General features: G+C 47.2%; 3 protein-coding genes across 3 annotated transcripts; 2 read left to right on the forward strand and 1 right to left on the reverse strand.

The window, feature by feature from the left end:
• Positions 1-145: 145 nt before the first annotated feature.
• On the forward strand, positions 146-3,640 carry Pmar_PMAR000061 (serine hydroxymethyltransferase, putative; the record flags this gene model as incomplete). Its single annotated transcript, XM_002781634.1, has 18 exons — positions 146-332; positions 378-475; positions 692-750; positions 792-876; positions 1,041-1,100; positions 1,762-1,845; positions 1,889-1,950; positions 1,994-2,109; positions 2,157-2,310; positions 2,355-2,453; positions 2,497-2,620; positions 2,669-2,743; positions 2,791-2,880; positions 2,919-3,005; positions 3,051-3,117; positions 3,171-3,277; positions 3,322-3,459; positions 3,509-3,640. 18 exons carry the CDS (start codon positions 146-148, stop codon positions 3,638-3,640), a joined length of 1,824 nt encoding a protein of 607 aa, XP_002781680.1.
• A 1,488-nt stretch (positions 3,641-5,128) lies between these two features.
• Positions 5,129-12,813, reverse strand: Pmar_PMAR000063 (dimethyladenosine transferase, putative; the record flags this gene model as incomplete). The annotated part of the gene is made up of 26 exons (XM_002781635.1): positions 5,129-5,183; positions 5,732-5,835; positions 6,035-6,093; positions 6,270-6,461; positions 6,533-6,614; positions 7,036-7,164; positions 7,213-7,305; positions 7,562-7,664; positions 7,707-7,778; positions 7,999-8,082; positions 8,127-8,256; positions 9,772-9,868; positions 9,917-10,027; positions 10,074-10,169; positions 10,541-10,671; positions 10,715-10,828; positions 10,901-10,970; positions 11,197-11,328; positions 11,377-11,531; positions 11,737-11,812; positions 11,856-11,984; positions 12,038-12,154; positions 12,278-12,361; positions 12,404-12,477; positions 12,519-12,615; positions 12,658-12,813. 26 exons carry the CDS (start codon positions 12,811-12,813, stop codon positions 5,129-5,131), a joined length of 2,742 nt encoding a protein of 913 aa, XP_002781681.1.
• Positions 12,814-14,859: 2,046 nt separating this feature from the next.
• Positions 14,860-15,514, forward strand: Pmar_PMAR000064 (centrin 3, putative; the record flags this gene model as incomplete). Its single annotated transcript, XM_002781636.1, has 3 exons — positions 14,860-14,961; positions 15,088-15,198; positions 15,341-15,514. The coding sequence occupies 3 exons, from the start codon at positions 14,860-14,862 to the stop codon at positions 15,512-15,514; spliced, it is 387 nt and encodes a 128-aa protein (XP_002781682.1).
• Positions 15,515-16,654: the final 1,140 nt, after the last annotated feature.

Genomic DNA, 16,654 nt, shown 5'->3' on the forward strand with positions numbered 1-16,654 from the left:
TTAACATGAAGAATACATCATTCAGATGAGGGCAGGTTGAACTGGACCCGGAGCTGGAGCGTATGGGAGCATCTGTTACGGCTGTGGTTCACACCAATCAGCCTTATCGTTCGCATCTAGAGCAAGTAGGAGTCTCGAAGTTAGAATGAGTGAATCAGTGAGTATCCAGATACGGGAGATACCATCTGGAGATGATGTACCAGCACTCGTGGTCGCCTTCCTTGACGACGACGCAGCCTTGGCGACTTTCAGTCAGTTCGAGGCTGACCAAATCGATCGACATTTACCCAAGGCGAAGACTAGGCTCATTCTCTCTCTGTCACAGTCCAAGGGTAACTAAGCTCTTGATAAGTAACGATTCGGTCGGAGCAATCCAGGACCGAGTGAGTTGAAAGCCAATCTCGTGTTGAAAGGCATAGACTGGCAGGATGAATGTGCTGACTTGCCAGCCACGGCAATCGAGGCTATTCTGGCGGTAGATATTGCGCGTCGGAAGAAGTGAGAATGTCAGACATGTACCGCGATGGGTTCATCTGTTGCGTGTCACAGACCTCCAAGCCAATTCAAATCCCGAGTTCAAACATCCGTTAGTAGTTCGGTCGACGCATCGCGGACTGGTGCATCGGGAGACATCGTGTGGATCGTAGTGACACCTGCAGAGACGTAGCGTTACAGCGTTAGGTGGTCTCAGGCCATGTTACAGCAGATTCCCGGGGTGGGTGCTGATATGGCAGCAGCAATAGCGAGCAGGTCATATGTGTGACCTGTTATAAATTTTGAGCCTCAAATAGATACCCCACTTTACCGAGCTTGCTAGAGGCATTGAGCAACGGGGCGAGCCAGGTCGAGAACACCATTGCTATGCTTGAGCTAAAGGTGATACGATCAGGATAGTCAGGTCACTTCGTGCTCATTCATGTCGAAGCCATGCGTTATCGTATTATTCTTCAATGGTCTCGTGGCCTAATGGATAAGGCGTTGGTCTTCGGAACCAAAGATTGTGGGTTCGAGTCCCACCGAGATCGTTTTTCTTTTTTCAGGTTCGATCCAAGCAAGGCGTTCGAAAGATCGGGCCCGCCGTCGCCTCCCGCATAAGTCGTGTATTCACTGCAACTTCTCATGAAACATTAGTCAATTAAGTTTCGTTCCTCCCAGGATGATGCCTTGCGTTCGGAATTTTGAATTATTTCGAGCTCGACGCCCTTCTAGCTCCCCAGGAGACGCTCGTCGAACCACGCTTGTTGAACAAGCCTTGTTCACCTTATCCCACCCAGTCTCTATCGTGGTTGAGTCACCCAGGTTAATTGCATGCTGCCTGATCTGGCATCGCTGACATAGTTTAGCCATTGTTTCGGCTCTAGTCTACTTTTTACCTCTGTTTACAAGATCACAGCAAGCCAGCGCCAAGTTTATGCACTCCCAATTATTCTCACTTGTTCCGTATGTATCTGGGCTAGGATATATCACACCCCGTGCTCGTCGGAAACACAGCGGGAATCCTCTCGAGTTTCAGAAGTTAGTGTGGACTTCTCTCTGGCCCTGATCATGTGGGATATTGAGCTTATCTAGTATGCAATTAACTGGATCTATCGGGGCGTAGCACTCCGTGATTATAATCCTTAGACTCAGAACAGTCTGTTGCAGCGATAGTTCTTATTCGCCAGCCACCATGTCTGCAGAGCTGATGAATACCCATCTCGAACAAGCCGATCCCAAGGCCAGTGGTTCGTTTCTGCGGATGACTGCTGAGTTTGCCTGTAGGTTTTCGATATCATCGAACATGAGAAGGAGCGTCAACGTACCAATGTTTGCCTGATAGCATCAGAGAACTTCACCAGCCAGGCGGTAAAGGCCTCTCCCATTACTACGTCTGTTATACTATTGGCAGGTTCTTGATGCAATCGGATCTGTCATGACAAATAAATATTCGGAGGGTTATCCTGGGGCTAGGTGGGCATCAACGCGATTCTGGTCATGAGAATTTCGTTGGCAGATACTATGGGGGCAACGAGTTTATCGACCAGATGGAGACTCTATGCATGGACCGTGCTTTGGAGACCTTTCGTCTTGACCCCATAAAATGGGGTGTCAACGTACAGACTTTGAGCGGTGAGTGGAGCCTTTTACTTGGGTTGAGTATGCGTCTACCAATTCAGGTTCACCCGCCAATCTGGCGTTGTACACCGCCTTGCTGGATGTCCATGATCGCATTATGGCGTTGGACTTACCTCATGGTGGCCATCTCAGTCACGGCTATCAGACTGATACGAAGAAGGTTTCAATGATATCCAAATTTTATACATCCATGCCGTAATGCCTCCTGAGACGTGTGAGCGAGATTTGGACTCTGGCAGATACCGTCTGAATGAGAAGACTGGTCTCATCGACTACGACGAATTGGAAAAATTTGCACAGCGTTTTAGGCCTAAGCTTCTTATCTGTGGCTATTCCGCGTAGTGAATCCAAAGCCCGATATGAGTCTTCACCGTGACGCAGGTACCCTCGTCATTTCGACTTTGCCCGTCTCAGAGCTATCGCGGACTCAGTCGGCGCGATACTGCATTGTGATATGGCACATGTGGCAGGTTTGGTGGCAGCTGGGGTCCACCCATCTCCTTTTGTAAGCTCTCATTATACGTTACGTAGGCTTATTATGTGCACTTGACAGGAACTGTGCGATGTTGTTACTACTACTAGCCATAAGACCCTCAGAGGACCGCGTGGGGCGATGATTTTCTACCGTGTGGGCCAGAAGGGTAGCAAGAGCATGAGTAGGGTTCATCGTGACAGAGGATGAGCTCATGTGTTGATAAGAATGGCAACCCTATTATGTATGACTATAAGGAAAAAATCAACGCTACGGTGTTCCCGGGGTTGCAAGTAATTTGCCGTACCTCAATCCTGCTAGTGTTATATAGGGCGGACCCCATAACCATATCATTGCCGGACTGGCTGTGGCATTGAAACAGGCTCAAACTGAGGAATACAGGCACTACCAGGAACAGGTATATACTTCCATGCCACGCCGCACTGTATCGGTTTCAGTACAGGTAGTGAAGAACTCGAAAGCCTTGGCGGAAGAACTGATGAAATTAGGATACGATCTAGTCTCGGGAGGTAGTAACAATATCCCTCATACATCATCCAATAGTATGTGCCTTGTTAACCAGGCACGGACAACCATCTAGTTCTTCTGGACTTGCGCAGTAAGGGCATCAACGGTAACAAGACCGAGAAGCTATGCGACCATGTTGCGATTTCTCTCAATAAGAATACAGTATGTTCATAGGAGACCAGGACTGTGTTCGTAAGGCTCTCCAGGTTCCCGGGGATAAATCGGCTATCACTCCCTCGGGACTGAGGATCGGGGCTCCCGCCATGACCACTCGCGGTGCTAATGAAGACGACTTCCGCAAGATTGCCCAATTCATCCACCGTGTCGTGGAAATAGGTTTGCAGGTTATCGGTTATTTCGCACATGCTATACCCCACGTTTAGCTATTAGTAGGTCCAGAAACAGTCCGGACCGAAGCTCAAGGACTTTCTAGCTATTTTGGATAACTCTCCTCCGCCTGAGCTCGCTCAGCTGCGCGACGAGGTCATGACTTTCAGCCGTGGATTCGTCCCGATCGGTCAATGAAGTGTGGAATGGGAGTTTTTCTGACTCTGGGATGGTGTCTGGGTTATGGATCTTTTGAATGTTTCATGAAGTCAAGACAAATGATTGGTTCTTGCGTTGTAGTCTTCTTTAGTGCCATAAGGTCGCCTGAGGTAAGGCCATAAGGCCATAAGGTACTAATTGAAGAATTCGCATATTGTGGCAGGAGTAGGGCCCCTGCTCCTGCCACGGTAGTGGCACCCCGGCTTGTATGCGCTGAACAACATTTATGATATAAAGCTCGGCTGTTGGCATCAACCACAGTGTTCATACTATTAAGACTCGTATCCGACCATATTATACTACTGATGATACTGTTTGATTATAATGTTGAAGATCAAGGACGAAGGGGGGCCTCGAGTCCCATAAGGAAAATTCTCAGAAGTTCTCTCTGTTACCTTTCATCCTATCTGTGTCGTAACGCGAGTAACTGGACCTTGGGCAGAACACAACAGGACAGTCTGTAAGGAGCCTGGAAACTCAAGGGTATTATTAGAACCTTTAAAGCCATGTCCTATCGATCAGCTGGACGCTTACAGCATATTTCAACCAGGACACAGAGGTAGAGTCGGAATCGAGAAAAAGATGAACGGAGCGAAGATGATGAAGTGATAACGACCAGGTCGTCAAGGTTCCGGGCAATGACTGGTTGTGAATCGTCATTGAATGAAAGCGAACCAATGTTCGCTACTCATGCGAAACGCCTCTGAACTCCTCATTCGTTAACCTGAACATGCTTGCGTATTCCGTATTCCAAAATATACAAGAATCACTCACGGAGAACGCCATGACTTACCGTCTGGACACCAACAAAATGGAAGACTAGCCCTCGGTGCACATTGGCAGCTGTAGGGGCATTCCTTGCACATGTGATGAAGCAAAACTCTCGGCTGTGAAATCTGCTCCAGCCTTCTTTCAGTATCATCGTTCACTGCATGGGAAAGCATGGTCAAAGCAGTAATGATCAACACGACGTGGAAGACGCTTTTCATATGTAGCAGAAGCTAAATATAGTGCCTGAGGCTCGCACTGGTCCACTTAACAACTGAAGGAATGATAGGAGTGCACTATGCAACACTCAGTGTAGCGCTTTCGTGATCCAGCCAATCACCACTGGTGAACAAGCCAACACTAGGGACTAAATGATATCGAAGTTCAATACTGATACTATCCAATGAAGAGATCCCAGAAGTCCTCTTCATTCCGGAGTCCATCTGCCTCACCAAGATCGATCAACTCGCCTACTTCACGTGAAACGCTACGAATGAACAAGATTCCGCACAACCAGCTCTGTATCCCAAGTAGACCTGCTGCCAGAAAAATAAGGGAATCGGCCTCAGTCGGGAAATTTCAGTTGCTCACCAAGGACATAACTTCCTGTTAGTCGCAGTTCACTTGATTTCTCGAGAATCGCCTTCATGAAGCCACTGGTAGAGCCGCTGAGGAAAAGTGTTGCATCAAAGACTACGTTCAGGTGGTGTTGGATCCAAACTTCGGATTCCGAATAATATTATCTTCAACGTGACTAAATTAGACAATGCAATTGTCACACTGCGCGGGTCTGCGTTGCACTCTGACGATTAGCGCGGTCGACTCGCCCTAGTCTGATTTTATTTTTTCTCCTTCAAAACTGTGATCCAACAAGATGTCTTGAACATATGGTCTTAAACTCCTCAAGCCAGAGATGGACATATGTCTAGTGTGTAATACACACTGTGTATATCTGCCCATGATCTGTTTCGAAACGTATTCACTTCCATTCTTCAGCACCTCGTTGTGCTGAAGACTTGAAGTTGGTCGAATTAGAGTACCACTGTGACAGTTTCAGTGTAGTCCTTCGATCTTGGCAAAGCCAGCATATGCACCAATGACAACCCAGCAAACGAGGCCCCCACCAAGCCCGGCATGCACCATGAAGTTGCTGGTTATTTGAGAGATTCCCTCCTGGATTAAACGTGGCACTGTCGGCGAGCTCTCCGGGTCTACATAACACTGGATAGCTTTGATTCGAGCATGATGACTTCTGCTCGAATTAGACTCTAAATTTTAGAGTAGTCAAGTGATGAAGCTTACATTAGAATGTCATTCATGACAGTATTCAGCCAGGACTTGGCTGGCAGGTTCAAATGTATACCCATGGTTCGAAGCTCCTTTGTACACTCATTAGCATGATCATGCTAAGAGCGTATATCTCCTAACCAACAGGATTCGAGAGGGTGGGAGAAGAAATAACGATCTTCCTTCGAGGGTGCCACAAGGGTGTCATTAGCTATAGCTTTCTTAATTGTGGCCGTATCGCTCTGTCAATCTGTTCTGAGGCGATTCGCTAGGGCGCAGGATCACTTTACTCACGCACACCAACTCTTCAAGAGTTACTTTCGGTGGGAACATCATATGGTCGACATTCTTCATAACGAGACTCCGTGAACCGATCTCTAACACAGCCTGGAAGAGGCAATCGACGCGTCATAGCATCGGGGTCCAATGAGTGTTCACGAAGGGAATACCGAGTGGTCCCATTTTGTGTCACGAAATTCGTGATGGTACTGTGGAGTCCATAGTATGGACATCTTCATCTTATACGAGCCTCAGCTCACGACGACTCCATCACCTTGGCGATTCCCATGCAATTGACAGCTTGACGTGATGATCATGCAGAAACGGTCAGCATGGCAACCACGCATCATCATCGTGTTCATCTTCATCATTGTCAGTTTCACAGTCGCTAACATTGTCTGGTAAATCTGGTCCGACCACTTTCGCCAAGAAGCCGTCGTCTTGTTTTGGGTCATAGAATCGATATCTGACAATGTAACGAGAACGAAATAATAAACAGTAGATTGCACTCAACCCTTCCTCTGCGAAGCTCGGCACGAAATTCTCCTGAGGTAGCTGCGCCGGAGCTGTGGCAAAGTTGACGAAATAGATTCCTTTGCTGTGGAACGCTCGCAGTAACCTGAGGTGTTCGCGATGACTATTAATAGTGGAGATCATACCCTTCTTGTTCGAGTGGTAAGCCAAAGATTCCATTCATGACTATGAGCAAACAATCGAATGACGATAAATGAAATCAGTGAAGTCGCATCATAATGTATCGCTCACGGAACAGAGAAATTCGAGCGAGATATATGCGTGTGTGCCATAGTGAGATAGCGGTATACTCTAAGAAAACCACATAATGTAGTATTGACACGCTCGAGGTTTCTTGAGTTCTCTAGAGAGTACCTCTCGAAATGATGATAGTCCATACGTCTTGCCTTCTTAAATGTCAGATTGCACTGGTCGAGGGCTTCAAGACAATAGTCGCGGAAACACAAGGTGGATGTCGGCTGAGTCGGTAAACCTTTCGAATTAGTCACGGACACGGCCATTCTCACTATGCGGTTGATGGAGCACCACATCTTATAATTATGTTCTAGCATATTGAGTACGGTGAGGCGCTTGAACATCTTGAAGACATCTTGGTTTTTACGGAAGAACGCTATCCGGATCATAGCGTCCCACTCCTGACAACGCAGGTCCCGGGTTCGATTCCGACTCACTGCACTTCTTACTGCAAAATCGACCTTCGGCGCCGGAACACGTGGTGTGAGCCGAATTATCACTGAAGTAGTCTGCGGCTGCGGGAAAAATGCTCGGCCCGGTACCTGAGGATCAAGTGAGTCAAACAATGATTCGCAAGGTTTGCCGAACTTGGCACTGCCAAGACAAGGCAACACTGGGGTCTATACACAGAACGACTGACACTCTCGACGGGGCATATCTCAACTCCCAAGTAGAAAGCCCCTCGAGTCCAGTTCAGGACGCACAACATTCACTGAGGAAAAGAACGCCGCGAGATTGAGAGTGACAGTCGAACAAACGATTTCAAGAAGCATGATAGTATTCTCAATGGTTGGTTACCTTGCATATCCGTTCTGCTTTGAAGAACATCCGCATGTTTAGCGACAATCGAGAGTATATCTTCTCTCCAGGGTCCGCTAGGAGCTTCTTTCCAAATTCATGCCTGATACCAAAGCTGGCCAATACTGTACGTAAGCCGACTTACTGCAGCATAATGATACCAGTCCGGAACGGATGGCCCATCAGCTTCAAAAGGAATCCCGTTGCCAAGTGGTATCTACAATAGCCCATTCTACATTCAACTCACCCTCGAGAAGGCTGCCCCGTCAAGCGCAATCTCGAGCTGGTGTACACATGGAGGTGAGTCAGGCCCGGTTGATCGAACAGTTGAAGTCCAGTTGATGGGAACCCGCGAATGATTCTTAGAGTCAATTGCCAGGGAGAGAGTAGATCGAAATGAGCGTCTTAGCGGAGGAAAAAATTCGAACGTCACTCACGGTAGGTTAGCTATGACAACGTCAAACCTTGGCAAAGCCAGTCTCTTGAAATCACCCGTAACAACTTCCATATTTGAGGCTCCTCTGAAAGCATGCCATAATCATTTTACGAGAATTGATAAGCTAACTTCATCTCCGCACGTCTTTCAACCTCCTTAGCCAACCCTTCGTTAACTTCCATTGCCACCACTCGATTCGCCAGCTCGCTCAGTTTGACGCTCATATTCCCTGTTCCCGGACCCATCTCCAGAACAGTGTCTGAAGGTCGAATTCTAGCCGCCTGAAGATGACACAAGTTCATATTTTCCTGTGAGTTTCACAGCTCTCTGCGACGCGTATTGGCATCAGCAACACATCAACACTCTGGGCATCCGATGACGTAATCCCGATCATAAACACAGTCATCATTGACTCAAGACGGCTCGAACAATGAGTCGACTTTTACCAGTAGTATTCTAGTGATAATGTCCTCATTCTGCAGCAAGTGGCCGCCTCGATTCCTATACATAACTAGCGCGCTATGAGGATGCATGATGGTTTTTTGCAATGGAGCCGGCTTCGAGCTGTAGACCCCTCGCAGCGGACGATGCACTCGAGGATGCTGGCGTATAAACATCAGAAACCACACAACTGTGGTGGCCAGACACACTCCTGCAGCGACATCTATTCCTGTGTTCCTCAGCGGATGTTCACCACAGCCTGATGAACAACCCCAAGTCACTTCCAAGGTTAAGTTGGCAGCAACCCTATGAAGGTGAGAAGGTCAGTGACTTCTCGCTTCCACAACTAACTTGCGCTCGCCCGTAGACTATTCAGAAATATATTTGGCAAACGGGGCCGCTATGCCATTGGACTATATCATTTAGGAATATATCGAGCGCAAGGGGCCACTATGCCCGCGGACTCTATCGTTCAGAAATATATTTGGCAAACGGGGCCGCTATGCCATTGGACTATATCATTTAGGAATATATCGAGCGCAAGGGGCCACTATGCCCGCGGACTCTATCGTTCAGAAATATATTTGGCGAACGGGGCCGCTATGCCACGGGACTACACCATTTAGAAACACATCGAGCGCAAGGGACCACTATGCCCGCGGACTCTACCGTTCAGAAATATATTTGGCGAACGGGGCCGCTATGCCACTGGACTATACCATTTAGGAATATATCGAGCGCAAGGGGCCACTATGCCCGCGGACTCTACCGTTCAGAAAGGTATTTGGCGAAGTAGGCTGCTATGCCAGTGGGCTATATCATCTTCAAACCTATCCAGCGAGTGGGGCCGCTATGCCGGTGGAATACACCGACCAGGAAGGTATTTGGTGGATGGGGCAGCTATGCCAGCGGTCTACGATCCCACATACGAATGTAGAGATATCAACTCCAAAGATTGAGCTTGCCTCCAGGTCTCGACAGAAATTCCCCGCGTCGACATCTATAGCCCATGAGATAACTCCGGCGATTTATGGAAGCAATTAGAGGTATCATTCACGTACAACTTTAGTTCTCAATCTTAAACGTGCGATCCTACGGCCGGGACGACCCTCTTCACCAAATAGATGGTATGGAACCTCCAAAAGATTCCCCCCGAGCTAAATCGAACAACAATACTAGAAATGAAACTCACGGCATGCATTGAGTGCTGTTACACGTTACTACGTTCGACACAGTAACGATAATCCCTTGCAAAGGGACGGTAAACGTAAAAGGGATACCCATCATCACCTGAACAGCAATGACGATGCCTCGTGCCATCCCCTGAACCGACCTGTGAAGGATCTCTTGAACTCGCCAGTGCTACAGAAGACCAGTTCATCCTCGACCAACTCCTCACATGAGGTTACATACTGGTCGCAAATGAATACCTAGCGGAGAACTAGTACAGCTGAGCTGAACTTAGCGCGGTGACGCACAGCATTGGGCGGGGCGTGAAGTTGTAACATATGGTCTAGCCCCCAGATGACCGGCTGAACCTCCTGTGACACGGGACAAAGATGAGCTTGTTGCGCAATGGCTCGGAAAAACTGACAGTTCATCACACTTCATAAAAATATAACGGACTAGTGTTACTTCTCTGTTCGTGATCATTTGCCTCTCCTCCTTTGTACCAGCCCTTGTGCTTTCTAGTTGTCTTACGATGCAGTTGCTGTATAGTTTACGACATACCTACAAAATTATCTCATACCACTCATCGAAAACAACATGGAGACCTAGATTTGTCACTACGCTGTGAAGCCGTCTACGGAGAATTGAATGCAATGAGGAACCTAGCAACCCTACCTCACTTTTTGTAATCTTCCGAACACAGATAATACTGTGCGCAGGACATATACACACATTATTATATTGACAGGAATGGTAACGATACGCGAGGCTAAGGACCTCGATGGGCGTGGCAGTTCCATTTCTTCACGTGTCACTACGTCTAGAGGTATCCATTAGACGCAGCAATGATGGCCGATCGATAAACCGTCCGGGCATACCAGGTTGAAGGATGCTTACGATCAGTCGTAACACACGTCGAACACACGCCTCACATCTGGCGACCGGAACGCAATGAAGTCCGCTTTGTTGGAGAGGTCGCTTCCGTGCTCCTCGACAACTTGTCCTCCCAAATCCATACGTATCCTCACCGGGTTGGAGCACATATGAACGCCCTTGAATTTTTCTGAGGTACACCACTAAACCCGCGAGAAACCGAGCCACCATACTTGCAATCCTCTCCGTGAGATAGTCCCCAAGGGCAGGAATCGGCAGGAGACCTCCGATGCCAGCAGGATCGTCCGGGCCGGGTACGAATACAAGCTGGGAGTTGGCCATAGTTTCTGAAAATGGACAGTAGAGGGATCGAACCAGGAACCTCGGGCATGTGCAATCCACATCATTCCTAATCTTACTCGGGTATTGTTCCAATTCTTCCGATAACCGAGCCCAGCATGCTCTATAATCTCTGACACTTTTCGCTGACTGACAGAAAAGCCAATGCCACTACTATACCCACTCATCCTTCATTCTATTATAGAATTTCTATAGCTTCTCATACCAAGTATGGTAGAGCTAATTCTAATAGTATATTCTAAAAACGAATCGAGAAATTCCGGACCAGAATTCTGACGGGGGGATTTTGCAATAATCCTCATTTAACTCACTTCGCGAATCATCAATAGCCGAAAAATTCCAATCCATGTAATACCTTCATATTGACAGGCTTCTTGGTGAAGTTGCCCATGAAAACATACACTGCTGGAGGCGGCTGATCCATCCTCTCAAAGCCGAAGAGAATATCGGCCAATTTTTCCAAGGTATCATCGTCATCCAAATGGACCTGAAAAGACACCTCCCTATTGCCAGAGCTACTAATGACACGATTTACTTCGCCCATGACCACCACCATGAGGTCCTCGGCCGACTCAAGGCCAGGTTGGCCGATCTCGGAGATCTCGAGCAAGCCGGTATGGTTACCGAGCTGATTGTCTCTGGCCGTCGCACCAAAGATGTCTATGGTGGGGTCGCAGAACTTCCGTGAAACTACCTCGGGAAGAGAACGACGATATGTATTTGTTAGATTTGTTAGCCATGCTCTTTCGTATCAGATCACGAACGTCAATTGAACATGAAAAATGATGGCAATCTAGCTACAACTACGGGCAGATATTGCTTTTTCACTAAACCGTCCGTCCTCAACAGGAGATCTAATGCATTAAGATCATACTGGCTGGTAGCTATAGGTTACTCTTAGGAGGCATCTTCATCTCAAGTACGTGAAAGATCCCGTCACCCAAGTCGGACATTTCTCCTTTCAGAAGCACCTACGGTAGCCAATGCATAAAGAGAATGGATCGATACTCCTACGAAGCTCGCATCCACAACGATGAGCTCGCTACTCGGCACACACTGAGAGAAATCTAACTTGACATTCTGGTGAATATCCTCAATCTGCAATGACCCCTCAGATGCTCTCGAGAGAAGACCGAATACGAACTGAAGAAAGTCGTCTCGACAAGCCTCAAATCAGCTTGCAAGAATATACTCACTTTAACACCCGCGTTGCCCGGCAAATTCTCAACGGCAGTTATTACAATACGCTCGCTAGTACCCGGATTGAGGAGTGACTGCTCTTCTGGCTTCGGGGGCTCCTCAATGCAAATGTCCTAGACAAAACGCTCAATATGAAATATTCCTAGTAGGAGCTAAATCTTGTTGGATCATATATGATGGAAAGTTATATAGTCACATCAAAAGAACTGAATGCTGCAGTTCTCATTGAGAAGTACTTCAACATCAGGATTGATGCTGATTCTCTCCATCATTCCTCCCGTCGATGCCTGGAAAACGTCCCCCAGGCCCTTGACACGGATCTGTAGTAATATATTCGATCAAGTTGAGATCCTACTCCTAACCTTGGGCATTTTAGATCCCTCCGAAGCGATTTTTTCCATTGCCAAATCCACGTACGTAGGATTACCGGACGATTCTGATAGGAGATATGAACAAGCTTGCTCACCAGAGCCGTACGCCAGAGAGCTTTCCGAAGGGCCAGGAACCTCTCCCGATACATCGCAGAATGTTCTGGCGCGCCACCCATCACTGAGGGCAGCTTACGAGCCGGCACCTAGCGGAAGACGATGCGAGCCCTTAGAGTCAATGGCATTACGAACTGCTGGGCATCCTGAGCGTTGGTGTACCGTAAACCTGCTCTAACAGGACCACCAAGAGAGCCATAGGCATCGATGAGGCGAATGCACGCGGGTCGAGAAGATGAGGAGACTCCGTCTAATGGCATTACTCGGGCTCCCTTATTGACACTCATGTTGGAGTCACTTGCGACAACACAACACTCAGACACGATGGGAGACGCTTCCCTGTGGGAACAGGATTATACACCTCTGACATGGTAGATGATTATACGAATCACAAGAGAAACGTTCATGAATAAAACCAGTCATACAAGTAGTCAGACCCTATAGATAAACGCGTGAAACAATGGTATGTAGTATTCACGTACTGCACAGCCATAGAAAGCCGTTGAATTCGAAGAAGTTCAACACGGAGAACCGTTCAAGTCGGCATGGAGACACCGTTGAGGAGCACTGAGTCATAACAAGAGCGCAAGATATCACCTTAGATTAGTATGAATTGCTCTCCGTCAGTCTCCAATGCATCGGTTCTACGAAATGATGGAGATCTGTCGAAATTTGGTTGATTTTTTGTCTATTTCTTCTCATTGGGTTCAATATTACACTTTAGAACATCTAGTTTGTTCTTGGATCCATCTACTTCGGCGAGACGCGCTAATTCGGTGGTTCGAATCCGAAATTAAAAACGCAAATACGCGTCTCGAACTTTCAGTTTTACTATCTTCGAACTTTGAAGTACGTCCAATATGAATAGGAAGTTTAATTTAGTGTGAATAGTCGGACATTTCAATTTGGATGATATTCGAACCTTCGGTTTTCGTCTCGGAGGCATGTGTTGAGAGTCCCAACATATCCCGACTTGGGACTTATGTTCCCTTTCCTCAGCTCAGTCCGGAGATTTCCTCACACTTTATGGGAGTTTACATACAAATTCTCTCACAACTGCACAGAAACCAACGAGAATTCCCTCCAAACTCCTCTCAACTTTCTTACTGTTACCAGCACGTGTAATTGACCATGTGTTTATTCCCCCACACTGTACGGAAGAGAAACAATGCGATTTCTTGACTTTTGTATTACTTCCAAGTACATCTAAGGTAAATTGGAAATTCAATTTCGTGTAAATATTCGGCCATTCCAATTTGGATAATTTATTACCGTCGACAGTTTTGCCTCGGATTCGTGTCTTTGGGGAAATCGAACGTTATGGGGCCGCTATGCCACTGCTACGATCCGAAACAAAGATTCTTCCGTAGACCCTATCGGATCTGGTCGTATCATTGGATGTGCTCGATAGTGAACCGTAAAGCTGTTGGTTTCGCGAACCCCAATGAAATTGATGGTTCCAATGACGAACTAGATGTCCGGAAGCTGTTGAAATACGCCAGTGCTCAGATAGCCTGATCCCTGAGTATACCCAACTGATCGCGGGTGCACTCAAGGCGCAGCGCACCTTGTGCATGAGAATTCCACGAGTTCATACAAGATTTCTTGGATGGCTCCGGTACTTGGCAGATTTCGGAAAGACGAAAGTTACAGTATCATCTGAGCAGGGTTTTATGTGTCAGAAAGTGCCATGTTGCCTAACTCAAATTTAACTTGCTATCAGCCGACTCAACTGAAGGTGAAAAACGTCTCTTACGAGCAGGTGAGAATTATGGGAACTACCACTCACTGCATTGCATTCTGTTTGTCTCCAGAATTCAACGATGAAAGCTCTAGCTCGACAACCTAGGAGGAATCTCATCTCTTCTTATCCACAGCTCGTAAGCAGGATCTGAGCTCGACACAGTATCTGAACACGATCATAACAATCGCAGGACTTGCCCAAGATGCCACGATCTGAATGCTGCCGGTTGATCCACGAGTTCAAGGAACGCCAATGGCTCGCCTCACGAGGTCCTTCAGTTTTAGCGTTGATTCAGCCCCATTCTGGACTGCTGTGGACTTCGGTTTGAATCTGAGTGAATTGCTGGTCTTGTCTGACTCACTCTGAGGCCTCCATTCGCAAGCTCGAAAGAAGGAGCTCTATGAGCCTCATAGCATGGGGCATCCTGGGAGTTTCTCGCGAATGTTTCGGCCTAAATCGCGCAACTTCCACATGAGGTTCCTAACTTAGTTGGTCTCACGTAGATTCGGGTGTCTTTCGAAATCCGGGTGTTTGGTCGGGGGTGTTCCATTGAGTAGATCGGCTGCTGTTATGGGTAGGTCGAGGGTGTATGATTGATTTTGATGACCAAGAACGGAAGATGCTTCGAACGTATTTTGATGCTCTTGACGATGACGGTTCCGGATCTATAGATGTCAGTGAACTCGAGGAGGTCAGTGCGGACGTTTCTGCTGGAGGGTCGAATCAAAACGATGACACAGCTTCACTCAGTAGTCGTTCGATCTTCTATTTGAGCCTGTTTCGGTTGGATGCCCGTATCGTTAAGGCGCCAGCTTAGGTTATGGTGGCCCTCGGACTGGCGGAAAAGTCCTCAGATGTGGAGAAAATGGTTGCTAATGTTGACGAAGATGGTTCTGGGGAAATCGAATTTCACGAGTTCCTCAGCATAGTAATAGTCACTCTTTTGAGTGCCTTCACGTCATTGCTGACTATTAGTTACGTAGAGGTCACCAGTCGAGTGATCCGAGTTCAGCTGCAATGTTTAAGGTCTGAATTTTATGATCTTTCAGCTTGATAGGTTTTCTTCTTAGGTGTTCAAATCTTTGATTCGTGGCGACCTCGGCGACACCGAAAACATTGGCTTCAAGCTCCTCACGTCTGCGTATCGACGGAAGAGAATTATGGATGCAATGATGGGGAAGAAGGAGTCGGCTCAGCAGGTGAATGAATTTCTAGGAATAGATCAGCTTCGCATAACTCTTTAGTTCAACGACATACGTCTTATAACTCGGCTTTCTCTGATGAACGGCCGCAAGTTTGCCGCAGCTCACTCGATTTCTCGAGAATCGTTTTTGTGATGCCCCTGTTAGAGTCGTTGAGGAGAAGTGTTGCATCAAAAATTACGCCCAGACTGCGTTGGGTGCGTATCATATTATCTCCAACGCGGCTAGGTTAGAAAATGCATATTCGCCAATCCAGGTCCAAGGGATGCGCATCCTAAGAGCCTTTGAAAGGCAACTGAATGAGTCTAGGCATTCAAATCAATCCATAAATTCCCAAAAAGTGAGTCTCTAGTGATCTTTGATAGCCAACTGTACTTGTCGCAGAGTGAACAGGAGTGTACTGTCAAAAACTCTCCCCGACAACAGGTGATGCCCTCACTTTATGTGCAGCATTAATTTCAACGTGTCAGCGCCTCTACGTTGCACCCTTACGATTAGCGGGGTCGACTCGTCCTCATCGACGTGATCTGGTGCAAGTTCTCAAAAACTATGATCTTAAGATGTCTTGAACATATGGTCCTAAACTCTTCAAGCCAGAAATGGACATATGTCTAGTGTTTATATCTGCCCGTCGTGTGTTTTGAAACGTATTCACTTTTATTATATTAATCTCGTTGTGTTAAGGACTTGAAGTTAGTCGAATTAGAATATCTGTGGAAGTTTAAGTGTAGTCCTTCGATCCTGGTAATGCCAGCATATTCACCAATAACAACCCAGCAAATGAGGCCACCACCAAACCCGGCATGCACCACATGTATTTGCGAGGATTCTTTCCCGGATTAGGCATGACACTGTCGGCGGGCTGTCCATCCTCGTAGACGTTCCGTGGTCGTTTGCCTGCTTCACGTGAACACTGGTCATTTACATTACACTGGGTAGGACACATCAGGCATTCATGCGATTATCCACCGTTTTAGATGGTCAGGACGCTCATCCCCTTAGCAAAGGTGCACATGATTGGCCTTTGAATCTCACCGCCTTTCTTATCTCATAGTATCAACATATTTACCATGTTATATGGAGAATAAGTATATGATGTATTATACATCATTCGTCGTACTCGAGAATTCCTCATCGGCTCAACACAGAGAGACTCGCTACTGAATGTCTGCGGCAGGCTGC

Source organism: Perkinsus marinus, assembly GCF_000006405.1.
Source record: "Perkinsus marinus ATCC 50983 genomic scaffold scf_1104296941728, whole genome shotgun sequence".
Classification (NCBI taxonomy): Eukaryota; Perkinsozoa; order Perkinsida; family Perkinsidae; genus Perkinsus; species Perkinsus marinus.